This window comes from Mustela nivalis (assembly GCF_964662115.1).
Source record: "Mustela nivalis genome assembly, chromosome: 1".
NCBI lineage: Eukaryota > Metazoa > Chordata > Mammalia > Carnivora > Mustelidae > Mustela > Mustela nivalis.
The window spans coordinates 191,975,271-191,994,731 of NC_139020.1; the positions used below are offsets into that span (position 1 = coordinate 191,975,271).

At 36.3% G+C, this 19,461-nt stretch overlaps 1 protein-coding gene across 1 annotated transcript in view; it reads left to right on the forward strand.

The window, feature by feature from the left end:
* Positions 1-19,461, forward strand: part of ERC2 (ELKS/RAB6-interacting/CAST family member 2) — a 922,859-nt gene that overhangs the window by 299,344 nt on the left and 604,054 nt on the right. Inside the window, 1 exon segment of the mRNA XM_082738672.1 lies at positions 5,171-5,326. Within this exon segment, the coding sequence (XP_082594798.1) occupies positions 5,171-5,326 (156 nt within the window).

Below are 19,461 nucleotides of genomic sequence, written 5' to 3' on the forward strand. Positions count from 1 at the left end.
TGGCTCAGTGGGTTAAGCCGCTGCCTTCGGCTCAGGTCATGATCTCAGGGTCTTGCGATCGAGTCCCGCATTGGGCTCTCTGCTCAGTGGGGAGCCTGCTTCCCCCCCCACTCTCTCTGCCTACCTGTGATCTCTCTCTGTCAAATAAATAAATAAAATCTTTAAAAAAAAAAAGAATAGGTGAATGAAAGAATAAAATACTAAAAGAGTAACAATGATCCCAGATAAAGATACACTAGTCAGTTTGGAAGACATCAGAAACTAGGGAGAGAAGAAAGGAGGATTAAAAAAAAGACTGGCGAGGGGCGCCTGGGTGGCTCAGTGGGTTGGGCTGCTGCCTTCGGCTCAGGTCATGATCCCAGCTTCCTGGGCTCGAGCCCCACATTGGGCTCTCTGCTCAGCAAGGAGCCTGCTTCCCTTCCTCTCTCTCTGCCTGCCTCTCTGTCTACTTGTGATCTCTGTCTGTCAAATAAATAAATAAAAATCTTTTTTTTAAAAGTAGACAAGTAGACAGAGAGGCAGGCAGAGAGAGAGGAAGGGAAGCAGGCTCCCTGCTGAGCAGAGAGCCCGATGCGGGCCTTGATCCCAGGACCCTGAGATCATGACCTGAGCCGAAGGCAGCAGCTTAACCCACTGAGCCACCCAGGCGCCCAATAAATAAAAATCTTAAAAAAAAATAAAAAGACTGGCGAATAGAACAGAGCCACACACCTGATACTGGGTGGATTTCAGTCTGTTAGAAGAAATTGTCTCCCATAATCTTCCAGAAAGGAAATCTCATATATACATATATATATGTGTGTGTGTGTGTGTGTATACACACACAAAAAATCATGGTAAACTTGATGAAGGGATGGAATATGATGGTGGAGATGAAATTTAAAAGGAGTTTAAAAAAAAGAATTTATTTATTTATTTGACAGAGATCACAAGGAGGCAGAGAGGGAGGCAGAGAGAGAGAGGGGGAAGCAGGGTCCCTGCTGAGTAGAGAGCCCGATGCGGGGCTTGATCCCTGGACCCTGAGATCATGACCTGAGCCGAAAGCAGATGCTCAACCCATTGAACCACCCAGGCATCTCTGAAAGGAGTTTAAAAAAGGAAATAAGTTAAAAAGTTGGTTGAAAAAAGAAAAAAAAAGAGGAATGAATGTGTTCAAGCTGGACACTAGAACAAAACCATGCACTAGATTTAGGTATATTTTGATTGGTTAGAAGAAACTGTATCCCAAAATTTTAAAGGAAGCAAAACCTATATGTACACAGAAAATAAGTTTATGTACAATGAAGGGATAGAATATGACTATAACAATTAAAATTTAAAAAATTTTAAAAATGGGTTTGATAAGGTAAAATAGTTTAAGAAGATTAAAATAGAAAAGAGGAAAAATTTTAAAAATAGAATTAGAAAAAAATAAAATTAAAAAAATTTAACTTTGAAAGACTAAATAATCATGGGAAAAAAGCTGTGAGTTCTATGTATTCCATTCTCCTAGCTCTGGAGTTCCACAGTTTTCATTGATCAGTGAACTTGGTCTTGGCTGGGTGTTCTTGCTAATCTTGTGGAGGTGAGGCCCATTGCCATGATCCAAATGTCTTTGCCTGGGGCAGAATTGCACTGCCCTTGCTGGGGGCTGGGCTAAGTAATATGCTTCAGTTTGCTCTCATAGTTTTTGTTCCTTGAACACTTTCCGTAGAGCTTTGGAGGATGGAAACAAAAATGGCAGCCTCCCAATCTCTGACCACTTGTGGCCCCACTCCTTAATATACCCTCAGAGAAAAGTTATCAGTCCCTCCTGTCTTCCTGTCTCCAGCCATCTCCAAGCTCACCCAGCCTGTGACCAAGCATTTCTATCTCTAGTACATGGCTCTGTTTGGAGTCTCCAAACCCAGCAGATTCCTGCAATGTGCTTCCCCTGCCACTCTTCCCAGGGGAGGAAGGAGAGGTATCCCCAGATATGCTACTTATGGGGTCCCTGCTTGAAAAGCAGTGGTCCAGCTGTGCTTCGGGTCACAGTTTAAGGTATCCCTGAGCTGAGAGCCCACTCCTCAGCTCTCTCTCTGCCTCGATCTTCCCAGTTCTGATACCTGGAATCTCCATTGCAGACACCCCTGGTCTTTCTTTGACCCTGTGAGTCCTGAGACCACACTGTCCCTGTGAGGGGTCCACCCCTCACTCAGCCTCTGGATTGACGTCCCTTAGTGGAGCACACTTCCAAAAGTTTTAATTTTGTGCTCCATTGCTCTCCCACTTGCCAGGAGCTGGCCCCTCCCCCTGTGGGCTCTCTTCCCATATATCACTTTGGATTCACTTCTCTGCATGTCCTGCCTTCCAGAGTATGGTCTGTTTTCTGTTTCTAGAATTGCTCCTCTTCCTCTCTTCGATTTCCTGTTGAGTTTGTAGGTGTTCAGAATTGTTTAATAATATCTAGCTTAACTCCTGGGACCAGATGAAATTTAGGTCTCTTACTCCTGCACTATCTTGCTCCCCGCCCCCACATAGCTTTTTAAGTTTCCTATAGTGAGCGTGTCTTTTTTGTTGTTGTTCTTAGATTTTATTTATTTGATAGAGAGTGTGCACAAGCAGGGAGAGCAGCATGCAGAGGCAGAAGGAGAAGGAGAAGCCTTTGCAGGGAGCCCAATGTGGGGCTTGATCCCAGGATCCTGGGATCATCACCTGAGATGAAGGCAGATGATTGACTGGTTGAGTCACCCAAGCATTCTATAGTGTGCATGTCTTAATTTGATAGTAAAAAAAATGATTTAAAAATGACTGCCATTTATTTAAGAGGCTCTTATGAATGTTTAGAAGTTCTTTTTCTGCATACTTTTGATTATGGCTGCTCTTTTTATCTACAGAGTTCTCATAGCTCAGAGCTCAAAAGAGTAACTAAAGATGCCTCCATACATTTGTCCTTTTTTTTGGCTGCTATAACAAATACCACCTCTGGATGGCTTCAAAAACAGAAATGCATTTTCTCACAGTTTTGGAGGTTGGAAGTCCCAGATCAGGGTGAGAGAGAGTTTGGGTTCTGGTGAGAGCTCTTTTCCTGGCTTGCAGATTGCCACCTCCTTGCTGTGTCATCACATGGTCAAGAGCAAGAGAGAATAAGGTCTAGTGTCTCTTCTTATGAGGGCTTCATCCTCATGACCCCATGTAACCCTGATCACTCCTAAAAGCCTCATCTCCAAATACCATCTCATCTCCATCACATTAGGGGTTAGAGCTTCAACATAGGAATTTTAGAGGCATAAAAACATTTAGTCTGGATACTCTTTTCACTCAAACTGGCAAATTTGCTCAAATTGCTCCTAGAATAGAAAAAGACTGGCAGGCTGTACATAAAACATGAGTGATGTTTATATCTTGATAGTAGGATTAGATGGGATTTTCTCCATTTTTTAGGAATTTAAGATGCATTACTTTTATACCTGAAAAAAATAACAGTAAATATTATTTTTAAAGGAAAATGAAGTACTAGAGACTATAACCTTCCATAGTAATCTTGCAGATTGCAGAATTTTTTATTTCATCTTTTTGGGGTTTCCTCAGAATTAATGAAAACGTCTTCAATACTTGGAGCACTTGAATGTTCACATGTAATGGCACTCAATAATAAATTGTTTCTCCTCATTTTCCTCCATTTAATGATGATGACAATGTTAAATCATAATATTAATGATGATTATATTGCCCTGTGAATCATACCATCAAATAGAGTATAGAATATAGGAAATATATGCCATAGAATATAGGAAATTAAAATGGGACATATCCACAAAATTTAGGACAGATGTATTTTTTAGCAAGTATTTCCTATGAGTTAGGTTTAAGTGGAATAGGCCATTCATTGTCTTTAGTTTTGGAACTCTTTATTTAGTCTTTTAGATTTTTTTTAGAAAAGATTTTATTTATTTATTTGACAGAGAGAGAATAGTCTTAGATTCTTGATAATGAATTGGTTAAAAAAATGAGTTAGTTTGTTTTTAGTTAGCATTCAATTACAAATGTACTATCAGCTCTTTGGATTTTTATAATAAAAGGGTAGGTATAGGGTGTCAGGGAGCAAACTTACATTCAAACTTTCATTGTTTTAGTTCAAAGACTGGTTGGGGTTTAACATCTCAGGTCAGGGATAGGTTTTCTCCCCTATAAGAACTCTCTTTCTTCTCTTCTTTTCTTTTCTTTTTTTTTTTTTTTTTTTTAAGGTTATTTATTTATTTATTTGACAGACAGAGATCACAAGTAGGCAGAGAGGCAGGCAGAGGGAGAGGAGGAAGCAGGCTCCCTGCCAAGCAGAGAGCCTGATGTGGGCCTCGATCCCAGAACTCTGGGATCATGACCTGAGCAGAGGCTTTAACCCACTGAGCCATCCAGGCGCCCTCTTCTCTTCTTTTCAATGCATCATTTCTTTCAGTGCTCTATCTTGTGTGTAATGTCTGTCATTTCCTTAAAAAAACTCTACGATTGTTTTTTTTACCCCCTCTCAATCCCACATTTGAGTGTAATATTTTTAGTTTTTTCAACTTTGTAAGTCATGTGGATTAGAAATGCCCTGCAAGGTAGAAATGTTTTATTGTCACGAAGGGAGCTGCTTGTAAAATAAACCATGACATTGTGATATTTTATTTTCAGTTGCTATAAATTTTCAATATTTAGTGTATCAGTCATACTAAATCAGGATTCAGTTATTTAATTTCATTGATGTATGTATTCTAGATAAGAGTCCTTTTCCTCAGTAGATTTTAGTTTCCTTGTCTCTTAGAGTCCAGTTACAAGTTTGCCTTATAAAACCAGGCACAGAGTATACATATGAACAAAGTTTTTTGTTTACAAGTAGACTAGAAATTGTATGCTGGCAAGCTATATCTGAAATTACAAATTTGTCCACTTAAGTGGTGTTTTTGAACACTTTTGTCACTGTTCCTTTAGTAATTTGATTTCCAGATATTAGATAAAAATATCGACACTTGATCTTTATTGGGAGCTTAAAAAATAATCTCACAAACGATCCTCACAGAAGTTAAAAATATAAACTGTTCTGAATTTAGGGTTATGACTATACCATAATCAACGTATTACTACCCCCCAAAAACTTTCTGGAATTCTGTTTTGATGATACCGAAAAAACAATTTTCTTTCTTTTTTTTAACTTTTTTTTTTTGAACAACAGGACACAAAAATTGCTTCATTGGAGAGAAACATAAGGGATCTGGAGGATGAGATCCAGATGTTAAAAGCCAATGGTGTGCTGAACACTGAGGACCGTGAAGAAGAGATCAAACAAATAGAGGTTTACAAAAGTCACTCCAAGTTCATGAAAACCAAGGTATGGTCCAAAGTTATAAACTTTTATACTCTTAATGTGACTGAAAATCAATCATTGACATACATACTTTCCCCAAATACCCACATAACCTGTTTTATATGATATCATCTAATATATGGACAATAAAGAAGACACAGAAGATTTTTTGTTCAGAAGCATAGATTCCAACATGAGATCAGGGAACATCTTTGTCAAATTTCTACTTACTAAGGTGTTCAAGATTTCTTTTTTCTTTCTTTCTTTCTTTTTTTTTTTAAGATTTTATTTATTTATTTGTCAGAGAGAGAGAGAGCAAGAGCGAGCACAAGCAGACAGAATGGCAGGCAGAGTCAGAGGGAGAAGGAGGCTCCCTGCGGAGCAAGGAGCCCAATGTGGGACTCAATCCCAGGACGCTGGGATCATGACCTGAGCTGAAGGCAGCTGCTTAACCAACTGAGCCACCCAGGCATCTCTGTTCAAAATTTTCTAATGAGTCAGTTTGGTGTCTTGGGAGTTAACATTTATTTTTAGTAGTTTCCTCTCTTCCAAATTTCCCAAGTTTTCATAAGTTTGCTATTTTGCGAAGTTTGCGTCATTGCCAAATTTTGGCCCATCCCTAAGAAGATGACTGTCTCCAAAGGTATTGATCTTGGAAGTCAATGTAACTGATTTCAATGGTATGAAGACAGTTTGGTTTTAGTATAGTGCCTAAGGTAGAACTGACTTTGCATTGTAATACTACTGTTTGCTTAAATTATTCAACTTCTTTAAGCCTTAGTTTTATCATCCATGAAATAGGCATAGGATATAGGAAAGTACATTTATCATTAGGTTGGTTTGACAATTCCAAGGGATGATGCATTTAAAGCACTTAGTCCCTGACTAATCCCTAGAAAGCATTCAATAAATGCCAGGCATTGTTATTGATACTGTTATTATTATTTTTATATTATTATTATTTTTAAAGATTTTATTTATTCATTTGAAAGTAGATGGAGAGAGCAAAAGGAGAGGGAAAAACAGAGTGAGGCTGAACAGGCAGCCTGATGAAGGGCTTGATCCTAGGACCTGAGATCACAACCTGAGCCAAAGACAGTCTTTTTTTTTTCTTTTTAATTTTTTATTTTTATTAAACATATAATATATTTTTATCCTCCGGGGTACGGGTATGTGAATCACCAGGTTTACACACTTCACAGCACTCACCATAGCACATACCCTCCCCAATGTCCATAACCCCACCCCCTTCCCTCAACCCCCCTCCCCCCAGCAACCCTCAGTTTGTTTTGTGAGATTAAGAGTCACTTATGGTTTGTCTCCCTCCCAATCCCATCTTGTTTCATTTATTCTTCTCCAAAGGCAGATTCTTAATCAACTGAACCATCCAGGCGCCCTCATAGTGTTATTATTATTGGTATCTTTAGCTGTGGAATATTTATACAACATAATTATTGTAACCTAGTCCATTAATTTATATTGGTATTGCCAGTTTTAAAGAATTTAGTTTGTTACTTTCAAATTAAACAAACATTGGGCTACAAATGAACTGAACATCTAAATATCTATTATTTTGATACATGCATAATTACTTAATTTTTGAATAGCCCCAAGTAGGTCTTTTGAGACTTTGGGAAGCTTTTATTTATCCCTGGATTGAAATTATTTTGCTTTTGAAATAATAATCGCAACAATTAAAATTCTTTTTTCTTTTTTCTACCATGTACTCTTAAACACCCCGTTATTATTCCAGGTTTGACTTTTGTTTATTGCCTTATAAAATGCAGAAGGGGTAAGAGTTCAATGAGGAAGTAGTAGAAGTGGAGAGAGGAAATATTGAAATGGTGGTATGATTTTTATCATTGTGATATACATGCATACTCATTGCAGAGAATTTGCAAATTACAGAGAAGAAGTAATACATAACATCTACTTCACCATGTCTATGTGTGTGTGTATGTGCATTTCTCTAGAGGAAAAACAAAAATTTTGCTTACTTTTGCTAACTTTACATTTGTAAATTGATGTTGAGATTATGTCAAAAGTTTAGATGAAGGAGTAGAGTGAGATCTGAGGAGAATGTCCATTGGATTTGAATGTAACCCCTTCCTTTCAGGGAGTTCCACAAAATGCAAAATGGGCTTCCCTGTTCAGCCCTCTCTTCCAATTTCTTTTTTGCAGTCCTTCCCTCTCAGAAAGTTGAGCTGAGGTGTAGCAAGACCAGTGGTAGGGTGGCCTGTTGACCAAACAATGACCATTCATTCTGGGATTAAGCTATGAAGATAAGTGTGAACTCATAACGTTTGGGCAGAATTATTGTTTTGGCTTAAACTTTTCCTCCCTGTCCTGTCATTCAACAGTGGGAGATAGTTCTTTTACAGCTAAAAATACCATGAAATTTATTTAGGTAAATAAAACATTCAGCAAATAGGCCTTTATTACCTGCCAGGTGTCTGAGAGTCCATTGGTCTTTGAGTTTGTTTTAACTTTTAATGTTTGGTTACTTTTTAGAATTCCAAAAGTTGTCAGATCAGAAGGATGTTTGAGGAGAGAAATGGAGTAAGATGGAAGAGTATAGGCTGACACATAAAGTGGACTCTGGCCAATCTCTAGCCTGTCATTGCTAGTTGCATGGTCTTGAAGAGTAACTTATGTCGCTCAGCCACTTTGTTCTTCTACAAAATGGAGCAACATGACAAACCTTAGTTGGAGACTCACAGGCTTAAATGAAATAATGTAACTAAAATGCTTGGTTCAAAAAAGTAGCTAATAATTATCCCCATTTTTATTAAAGAAGTATAACCAAACAATAATAATAATATCAATAATAATAATAATAATAATAATAATAAATGTTGTATTTGACTTGATTAATGGTGAAAATTGATTTCTAAGAATACAAATAAAAACAAGATTTTATAAAGTCATGCAGAAGTCCCGTACAGACTGATAAAGATAGCAAAAAGTATTAGTCAGAATTAATTTTTTATATCTTCTCCATTGAAAGAATGTTCTTCTTGGATTAACTCTTAACATTCATTGTTTATACTTTCTATCATTACTTCAATTGCTTATTTTTCTTATTTCTGCTTTGAGAGGAGAGGATGGATATGGTTGAGCCGGTCTGTGAAGACATAGCTACTTAAAAAAAATAAAAACAAAACAAAACAAAAAACATAGCTACTGCTAAACATTTTAGTCCTGAGTGCTTGTGTTTTGTGATTTTTGGGATCCTGGAGGCTGTGTGAACGGATTCCAGTCAGGTGAATCACTTGTCATGGAATTTATTAAATTTTAGAGGCATGGATAGATGTCCTCTAAAATTAGATTATTAACATAGTTTATGGTCTGTTGTGGCCTATCTGGATAATTTTTTAAAAAAAAGATTTTATTTATTTGACAGAGAGAGAGAGAGAGAACAAGAAGGGGGAGCAGCAGGCAGAGGGAGAAGCAGGTTCTCTGGTGAGCAGGGACCCTGGTGAATGGCTCAATCCCAGGACCCTGGATCATAACCTGAGCCAAGAGCAGACACATAAGCAACTGAGCCACCCAGGCACACCTGGATAACTTTTCTACAAGATTTATATGAATATGTTGCTTGTCAACATTATTAGAGATAACTGAAGGGTTAATTTTTGCAATAGTTGGTTGTACACACTGATAGAATAATTGTTTAGTTCATCATTACAGTCTTTGAACTCTTTCACTTGCACAGAATTGTGTGGATAAAGCTTTTAATGGTGGATTTTTGAGCTCTGTGGTTCCCAAAGACTTATTAAACATTGTTTTTAGCACATGACATTGAGCTTGCTACTGAAGGGCTCTAAAAGTAGTACATATTCAAAATGTTTCTTACTTCAAAGCCAATTCTGACCACTTAATTGGGAAAGTAAGAAATGTCCTGGACAAACTACCCTGAAGATTTGATGAGAGGAGAGTTTACTTCTGGATGGAATAATACAAGTAGTTTAAGTTTGCTTAGTGGTTTTTTGTTTTTGTTTTTTTGTTTATTTGTTTGTTGTTTGTTGTTTTTGTTTTTTGTGGGTTTTTTTGGTCTAAATAACCAGATTGGCAAAATAGCAATGACAGGTCTGGTTTAGGAATGCAAACTCAAATCAGTGACTGAGCAAACCAAGAAGGGTAAGTAAAAATACTGTCCCACCCCAACCCCACACAGAAGAGGAAGTGGGAAGAACTCCATTCAATTGAAATGGCAGGTTTTCCAAAAAAGGAAGGAAATGTTAGATTTCAACTGCAAACACCTAGAGGCTCGGAAGCTTACCTGGGGGAAATAGAAATGTAATTGTGAAACTCAAGGGTTTAGTGAGGCAGTGATAGAAGTGGAAATTAGAAAGCGACTTTGGATCTGGACTAGCAAAAAAAAAATGCAGGCATAGTTGACTTTAGAAATTGTTACAGTTTATACAGACTCAGAGTCCTGGTAGAACATTTCAGAAATTCTTCTGAGATCCTGCCTAAGGAGGGAAATGGAAATCTAGGAACCAAATCTGAAATTACAGCGAAATATTGTTACTTCTTCTTGCTGTTTGTGATGAATATGTAGAAAGCTTTTAAAAGAGCCTGTAGAACTTCTTTTTTACTTGGTGTTTTGGAAGGGTGCCTTCAGAGTGATAACTGTTTGCAAAGGCAGCAGCCTTGGAGGTGGTCTTCCATCTGAGTATTTCTCAATAGAAGTCTAAAATGATTTCTATCATGGTTCTAAATAAAAATAAAAAAATAAGTAAAAAAAAAATCCAACTTGATCATGAAAAAAGCTCCTAAAATTAGATAAACACATATTTACATTCTCATTTGACTTTTTTTTTTTGAAATTTTAATCAAAAATTGTTTTTATAACCCATTGACTGATAAAATTGACTTAAAATTTGATTGCTCTTCATTGACAGGGCATGACCTCAAATCAATCTCAATATATAATTGTTCCAAGTAGGTAATAAATGTAGCTAATAATAATTATGTATGTGAACTCATTTCTAGATATAAAAGTTTGTTGAAATAGATAATTTTAAATGTTTCAATGAAAAATTAAAATAGAAACAGTGTTGTGAAATGTGAAGGGAGTGCTGCTTGCATTAGTTATTAAAATGAGTAAAGCATGTAGGTTTGGAGGGAAAGGAAGTGTTTTAAATGGCCCTGTGAAATGGCATGCACCTCCATTTTGATACTGAACAGATGACTAGGACTGGTAGGACCTCTTGAAAGCTTTGTGATTAAATTAAGTAGAAGTGAAGACCCAAATTGCTTTTATAAATATGATGTCATAGAAAAACTGTGACATAACATGTTTGCAAAGGTGGAAGGTGAATTGCAAAAATTTAAAATTATAGTTTAGAGTCTCAACTTGTGCACAGGCACAAATACGAGACATAGTTGGCCAGGATGGAAATCTTTAATCCCTTTGGCACATGCACGTTTTCCCTGAGAACTGAGATTCAATCCTGAAAACTTGGAGGACTCAGACTGTGCAGACAGAATCTATGAGGCCATGAGTTACCTTCAGAGCACTGTTAAGCCTTTAAGAATGGAATGTACCATATAAATAATTGTTTTTCTGTAGGGAAAGAATGATGGCATCCCCTATTCCATACAAGGCTTTGTTCCTAATGTAACACATTTTTCATCTACTGATCTCAGTACTTCTGTATTAGTCACTCCCTCTGTTTTAGGAGTTTGACACCACTCTGCTGTCCTAGAGCTCCTCTTTTATTCTGAATTTGTAACACATTTTCTTATTAACCTCTGAAGGATTACAAACCTCATAACCCAAACTGCATGATAATAAGCATATCACTTTCTAGACATGAGGGCCATATCTGCAGTGAAAAAGAAGCTGTTTTCCTTGGCAAGGGAGTGTTTTAAGGGTGTTGGTTGTGTCACAGACGTAAGCGGTGGAAGAACTTTCAGACGAGATGAAGTGTTCCTGATGTCCACATGGACTTCATATAAAGCGTGTGATGTAATTCCTATTGGCTTTTCTTCTTGCCATCACTGAGACAGACCTTCCCCAGCCTCAGTTCTCATGTATGTTCGATTGCATCACTTTCCATTTTTATTGAGTTTATGGCTATAAAAGAAGCAAGAAGCATATTTTTATGGACGAATATGATTTTCTACCCTGTAACTATATTCCCCTTAGAAAAGCCCTTTTCTGTTATTGTCTGCATAAAATATTTATTTGAAATTTACCTCATGGCAGTGATGGTCTGAAAACTATTTAAAGCAACTGTCTATTTAATATTTATAGGCTGAAATAGTTCTATCATTATCAGTCTATTTTTATTGAATAAAGTAGGTGTATGTAGAACTTGTCATGTTCTTCCTTCCTATTAAATATCACTCTGTTGATCAACTTAATTTCATTCAAATTCCTCTCTTAATACCCCATTCCCACACTAAATTTCTACCCTGATACTTGTAGAAGTTAGCTCAAATCATTTTTTTATACTATAAACATCATCTTTGCTTAAGCATATAAAGTTCAAAGTTTTTTTTTAAGCTTTATTTTAAGATGAATCAGTTTCATATGTGGAATCAACTCTATACTGTGCTGGCAGCCACAACTGCATGTGATTTAGAACCATACCCCACGTGAAGAATGCTGATCTTGCTGATCACAACAGATTTTATTTCCTTTATAATTTTAGTTAATCTTAATCCAGATTTTCCCTTTTTTGATTTATACTCTGTTCTTGTTGCATGAGAGAGAGAGAGAAAGAGGGAAAGAGAGAAATTACTTTTATTACAGGTGAAAATGATCATAGACTCATGATTCATTAAATTATAAAGAAGAAATGTGTTTCATGGATTTCATCTACCTGATCAGTGCCACCATCTGTTCACACATACCCAGAGCATATTGATAATCAATCACAACTCTTTTTCAGTGCATCTTTAAACATATTCAGAATCCTTCTCAAGACTGCTGGTCACTACCAAATCTCTATATTTGGCAAGTAAGATAAAACCCATTTCTCCCCTGCTCTAGTCTGACTTCATCCTGCAAATGGGATTCCACCTCAACCTTTCTAGTGAGTTGCACAACCTGAACAATTCCAAAAAAGGGGGTCCTATTTATTTGTAAGCATCCTACTCTGTTCATTCTCAGCAGTTATTGTCAGCAAATTTGTTCTTTTTTATGCCACATTTAGTTTTGAAAAGAACAAAAAATGTTGGATAAAATATATTTTCAAAACATATATTTTATTTTACTTTGAAGATTTTTTAAAAAAATTATTTGACAGACAGAAATCACAAGCAGGCAGAGAAAGAGGAAGGGAAGCAGGCTCCCTGCTGAGGAGAGAGCCTGCCACCAGGCTGGATCCCAGGACCCTGAGATTATGACCTGAGCTGAAGGCAGAGGCCTTAACCCACTGTGTCACCCAGGTGCCCCTAAAACATATATTTTAAAATGTACTTATAGGGATGCCTGGGTGGTTCAGTTGGTTAGGTAACTGCCTTCGGCTCAGGTCATGATCCTGGAGTCCTGGGATTGAGTCTCGCATCGGGCTCCCTGCTCAGCAGGAAGTCTGCTTCTCCCCCTGACCCTCCCACTTCTCATGCTCTCTCTCTCTCATTATCAAATAAATAAATAAAATCTTAATAAAATGTACTTATGAACTCTCAAGTCAGAAAAAAATCTCAAGAGCCAAACTAAGCCAAAGCAGGGGGCTGGAGTGATAACAGAACACTGGTTCTATCTTCTTATTGGCATTTCCTAGACAGGTGAACTTAAGCATTAGTTTCTACAGTTATGGGAACATTGAAGGAAAGAGATAGAAGCTTGAGTCTGTTGAAGATGAAGAGTCAAATAGGAATTCCACTACCACTATCACATTAAACTGGGGTCCCAGAGACTCATTACAGGATAAACTAAAAACCTTCCCATTGTGCTTTCCTCCCACCTATATTAGGGGAATCCAGGGAAAATTACCTATTTTAAGTCTTTGAGCCAAGTGAAAGTTAAAAAAAAACGAGCTTTAAGAATCCATAACCACAGAGGGCTCTTGCCCAGATGTGCAGTATAAGGTGATCCAAAAACTTCAAGTAAAGAATGGAGTTTAATGGGGCCCTTAGTTGATAGTGCCCCAGGTATTGGCAGAGACAAAAGCTCTGAAGGGCCACAAGTTCAACTTAGACCTCAAAGTTTTTCTCCAGATAAAGTTCTAAAAAACATGAGTCACAGAAAAATTTTTTTAAAAATCACAAAACCAGACAGAAACCAAACTGTCATAATTGATAGCTGGTACAAAGAATAAACAGCAGAACTAAAAGGCAAGGACGTCAGAAATGGGAATTTCAAGACAAAAACTATGAAATAAGTATGTTTAATATGTTTAAGTAAATAAAATAGAGGATTGAAAACATGAATAAGGGTCAAGAAACTACAAGAATGCCAAGCATATTTAAAGAGAACCCCCCAATATGTCTAGATATGGGAAAATATAAAAATGGAAATTTAAGTTTAATGACTAGGTTTAATTTCAGGGTGATCGTAGCAGAGAAGACTTGTAATGAACTAGAAAATAGAGTAGAATAAAGTAAATAAAAAGAAATACATGAAACATATGTTAAGATACATAGAAGACAGAATAAGAAGGTCTGGCATATGTTTAATCAGAGTTCAGAAGGAAAGAGAGGTGGGGAGTGGGGACAGAGTCACTACACTGAAGACATATTTGAAGAGCAGAAAGCAGAGAATTTTCCAAAACTGCTACAGGTACCAGTCCATAAAATCAGGAAGCTCAGAGTACCCCAGAGAGGATAAATAAAAAGAAATCTGTTTGCATGAGAGTAAAGCCATCAAATCTCAGATGCAAAAATAAAAAGGTTTTTAAAAACAGAACACCTGTTTGAAGAAGATACAGTAATGACTAATGAGTAAATTAAAACATGCTTAACATCATTAGTCATTAGAGAAATCAAAACCACAATGAGGTATTACTTCATACCCACTGGAATGGCAATAATTAAAAAGACGTACTAACAAGTGTTGGTGAGAATATGATGAAATTAGAACCCTCATATATTGCTAGTGGGAACATAAAATGGTACATTTTGGAAAACATATCATATGACCCAGCAATTCCACACCTATATATACACCCAAGAGAAATAAAAATGTTATGTTCACACAGACTTGCATATGAATATTCTTAGGAGCATTATTCATAATAACCAGAACATGGAAACAACCTGAGTGTCCCCCTCAGCTGGTAAATGGATAGACAAAATGTGGTATATTCATTCAGTATAATATTTATTACTCAACAATAAAAAGGAATGAAGTACAGATACATACTCCAACATGGATGAATCTTGAAACATTGTGCTATGTGAGAGAAGGTAGTCACAAAGTATGTATATTGTAAGATTCCATTTATATAAAATTCCTAGAATAGACAGAAAGTAGATTATTAGTTGCCTAGGTCTGGGGTTGGAAGGTGGAAAATATGGAGAGCGACTTCTAATTGTTATTAGGTTTCATTTTGGGATGAAGCAAATGATCTAAATTGTGATTATGATGGTTGCACAATTCTGTTGATATACTAAAAACCATCATTTCTACTCTTGAAGCAGTTGAACTGTATAGCATATAAATTATATTTCAATAAAACTATTTAAAAAGGCAGCTAATGGAAGAAAGTCCCAATACCTAATAAGCAATGAATTTGGAGTGATAGCTTGACTTCTTAATAGCTTTTGTTATCCAGAAGATGGCTGAGAAAAGTATCTCTTAACCTAGAAAATTTCTTTTAATAATGAGCAATAATATTTTAAAAAGTTGTTGGGATATTTTTAGATAAAAATTGAGTTTGCCACCAATAAAATCCTATTAAAAGAATTTTAAATGTTGGATTTTAGGCAAAAGGAGATTTCTGACAATATCTGAGATGCAGGAACAAGTAACAAATAAAGTTAGTGATGAATGTGGGGGTAAATCTAAACAAACACAGACTGTAAAAAAGTAATGATGAATTAAAAACAAAATAGGGAAGAACTGAAATACATGACAGTAATGTAGTAATCTACATTACTGTCAAGGGGTTGGTGGCTGAACTTAAAGCGTCTTAAGATCCTTCTGTTATTCAGAAAGAATGTAAGCATAGGTTGACTTTAGACTTAGGTAAACCATGTATCAGAAAATCTACTGGACTTAAAATATTAAATATGAGTGAATAAAAAAATGTAAGTATGCTATACTTTCTAGGGTAGTAACCTAAGGATTAGAAATAAATGAAATAAACATAAAATAAATATAAATAAAGGTATAACTTTTAAATGAGTAGAGGCAAAAAAAGAATAAAAAATGGAATTGGAAAAAAATTCTTTCAAAAGGCAAGAATTAAAAGAGAAGTAATAGAAATAGGCAGTATATTTAGAAAGCACAAGGTAAGATGGTTGAAATAAAATCACATATATTTGTAATGATAATAAATGCTCCATTTAATTTTATCAGGATAAAAGAATCTGGGTATATGCTATTACAAGAGACATCTACAACATAAAGTTAATGATACATTGAAAGTGAAAAAAAGATACACCAACCGAATATTAACTTAAGAAAGGTGTCATAGACTTTATGGCAAGGAAACCATTTTCAAGCCAATAAATATAGCAAGGAAACCATTTTCAAGCCAATAAATATAGATTATTGCACTCAGTAATTTTTAGATACAAATTCTTTTCTAGTAGACAGTATACAAAGCACATTTATGATAACTGATCACATACTCTGTCATAAAGCAATCACACCAATTTCAAATGATTAAGTATCAAACAGACCTTATCCTCTATTCACAAAGCAAACAAGCAAGAAAAAACACAAAGATAACTAGGAAACATCCATATATAAAAAAATATATATATATTTTAAAGATTTTATTTATTTATTTGACAGAGATCACAAGTAGGCAGAGAGGCAGGCAGAGAGAGAGGGAGGGAAGCAGGCTCCCTGCTGAGCAGAGAGCCCCACTCGGGGCTCGATCCTAGGACTCTGGGATCATGACCTGAGCCGAAGGCAGAGGCTTTATTTAACCCACTGAACCATCCAGGCGCCCCAACATCCATATATTTTTAGAGTAAGAAGCAAATTTCTGAATTATTTGTGAGTTGAAGAATAAATAATAATGGAAGTCAGAAAATATTTATGATGGAATAAAAATGTCAATACTACATATCAAGCTAAAATGTTACAGGGAAATTTATAGTTTTAAAACACATATATGGAAAGAAAAAGGAGTGAAAATTAGTGAGATAAGTATCCAACCAAAGAAAGCAGTAGGAAGGAAATTCAAAAAATAAGCGCTCAAATTAATGAAATAGAAAATAAGAATGTTCGGGGTGCCTGGGTGGCTCAGTCATTAAGTGTCTGCCTTCTGCTCAGGTCATGTTCCTAGGGCCCCGGGATTGAGTCCCAGGTAGGGCTCCCTTTTTGGCAGGGAGTCTGCTTTTCCCTTTGCCTCCCCTTCCCCCTGCTTGTGATCTCTCTCTCTCTCTCTCATGTGTTCTCTCTCCCAGATAAATAAATACAATCTTTAAAAAAAAAGAAAGGAAGGAAGAAAAGAAAAGAATAATGTTGGATGATCGACACAGCCAAAATTGGCTCTTTGAAGAGATTATTTAATGTGACATGCCTCTGCAGAGCCGCATCAAAGAAAAGAGTAAAATTCAAGAATATTAGGAATGAAATAGAAGAGTCATAGATGCCATAGGTATTGAAAGATAAATGGGTTTTATGAAAATTTTTCTGCTAAGTAATGGTGAATAATTAGATAAAATGAAAAATTCTTAGGAGAAATACTTATTATCAAAATTGACTCAAATAATTAGAAACACAAATATTTCTATAACCATTAAATAGATGAAGTAAAGGGGCGCCTGGGTGGCTCAGTGGGTTAAAGCCTCTGCCTTCAGCTCAGGTCGTGATCCCAGGGTTCTGGGATCGAGCCCCACATCGGGCTCTCTGCTCGGCAGGGAGCCTGCTTCCTCCTCTCTCACTCTCTGCCTGCCTCTCTGCCTACTTGTGATCTCGCTCTCTGTCAAATAAATAAATAAAATCTTAAAAAAAAAATAGATGAAGTAAGTAACAGTCTTCGGAGAAAGAAAATACCAGCTTTACTGGTGACTTCTAAATGAAAGTTAACAGTAAGAAAATTTCAGTTTTACACAAACGATTTCGGAACACATTAAAAGAGTGAGCACTCCATTTAGAAGACAAACTTGGTACTAAAACCTGATGAGGACAGCACAAAATGGGAAAATTACAAACCAGTCTTATCCATAAACATAGATGAAAGATCCTGACAAAATATTAGTAAACTGAATCCAGTAACATATAAAAATATAATACATCATGACCAAGTGGGATTTTTCATAGTTGTGCAAGGAGAGCTGAGTATTTTAAAAATTCATTAATGTAATTCATTTCAATAACATATTAAAGGTGAAAAAATGTGATAAATCATGAGAAGCAGAAAAAATGTTTATTAATATTAAGCATTCCTTAATGATTAAAAAAAACAACTCTTGGCAAAGTTGTAATAAAAGGGAACTTCCTGTAACTTAAGAGTGCCTATAAAAAGCTAAAGCAAACATCAAACTTAATGATGAAACACTGAAATTCTTGCCTTCAAGACCAGGAACAAGGTGATAAGGAGCCACAGTTTCTTCTAGATCTCTCTGTCTTTCTACATGGCCTGTCCATGTGGCTGGTATGGCCTTTATAGCATCATGGTCAGAGGGTGGCTGGATTTCTAACATGGTGGCTGGCTTCCAGCTGGAGGAGACTAAATGTGCCTGTTCTCCTACAGACAAGGACCAGAACTAACACTTTGGCTGCATTTACTGGTTGAAGCAATCCACAGTTTAGCCCAGGTTCAAGAGGAGAGTAAACAGATTCCACCTTTAGTTGTGAGTACAACATGTGTGTATAAGCAGGAAGAGCTTGGTGGCAGTCCTCTTTGGAGATCATCTACCATAACTATCAGCCTGGTAAAAATGTAGAAGTCTGGTGACGCAAGATGTTGACAACGATGTGGAGTGATTGGCACACTTACACACTCCTTGTGATCTCAATATGAGTATAACAGCATTGGTAAATATTTTGGTGTTATCTAGTAAGGTTAAAGATGTGCATACTATGTAGTCCAGCAATTTAACTCCTAGATCATTTTGCTATGTGTACCAGGTGATATATATATAAGAACATTCAGAATAGCAATTTTTGTTCTAGCAAAACACCTGGAAACCAACCAAAATGTCTATTAACAGCAGAATGGGCAAACAAATTGTGGTGCAGTCTTATAACAGAATTCTGTACTTCAGGGAAAATGAGCAAATTGTATGTACAATAACATGATTTAATCTTTAGGACATAAGATTGAGTAGAAAAAAGCTAGGTACTAAAAAAATACACAGAACAAATGAAGTTTAAAGACAAAAAACATATGTAATAACAAGGGAATGACAAACACACAATTTAGGGTGGTAATTATTTCTGCATTAAGAGAGAAGAAGATAGAAATGGGTTGGGATATAGATAATTCTAATGATCTTTTTTGGTGATTTGAATGATGAATGTTTCTCATATTATTTTTCCTTATACTTTCTATAATTTTATGTTCTTTTGTGCCTTTTCAGTATTTAATATAAACAAAAAACCTTTAATACTTTTTTGGAGGCGGGAGTGAGGATTCTTTTTTTTTTTTTTTGCCAAATGATTGCTTTGAATGATCATTTCCACTGTTGAGTAGCAGAGAAGGACCAGGGTATGTCTTGGGTTAGTTACCTTATTTAGCAACCTGTTGCCCCTTCTGAGGATCTTGGTGAATAATTTATATTGCTTCATGGATGAGGAGTGGATCTGGCTAGGAAGCCTTCATTCCACTGTGACTCTTGGTCCACAGTGAGATGGAAGGTGGAAGACAGTTTGCTGACCTTACTTTTCTGTTTATTATGCTCTTGACTACCTTTATAGAGCCTCTGCATCCTCTAAGAACTTCCAAGGCCTTCTTTTCAGGCAAACTTGTTGGTTTGCCTTGTTGAATTAATGATCATTAGCTGTTGAAAATTAAGAGAAATCAGCAGCTCACAAATGTAAAGAGTAGGAATGTGGCTTCTAATTTCTTGCAATATTGTTG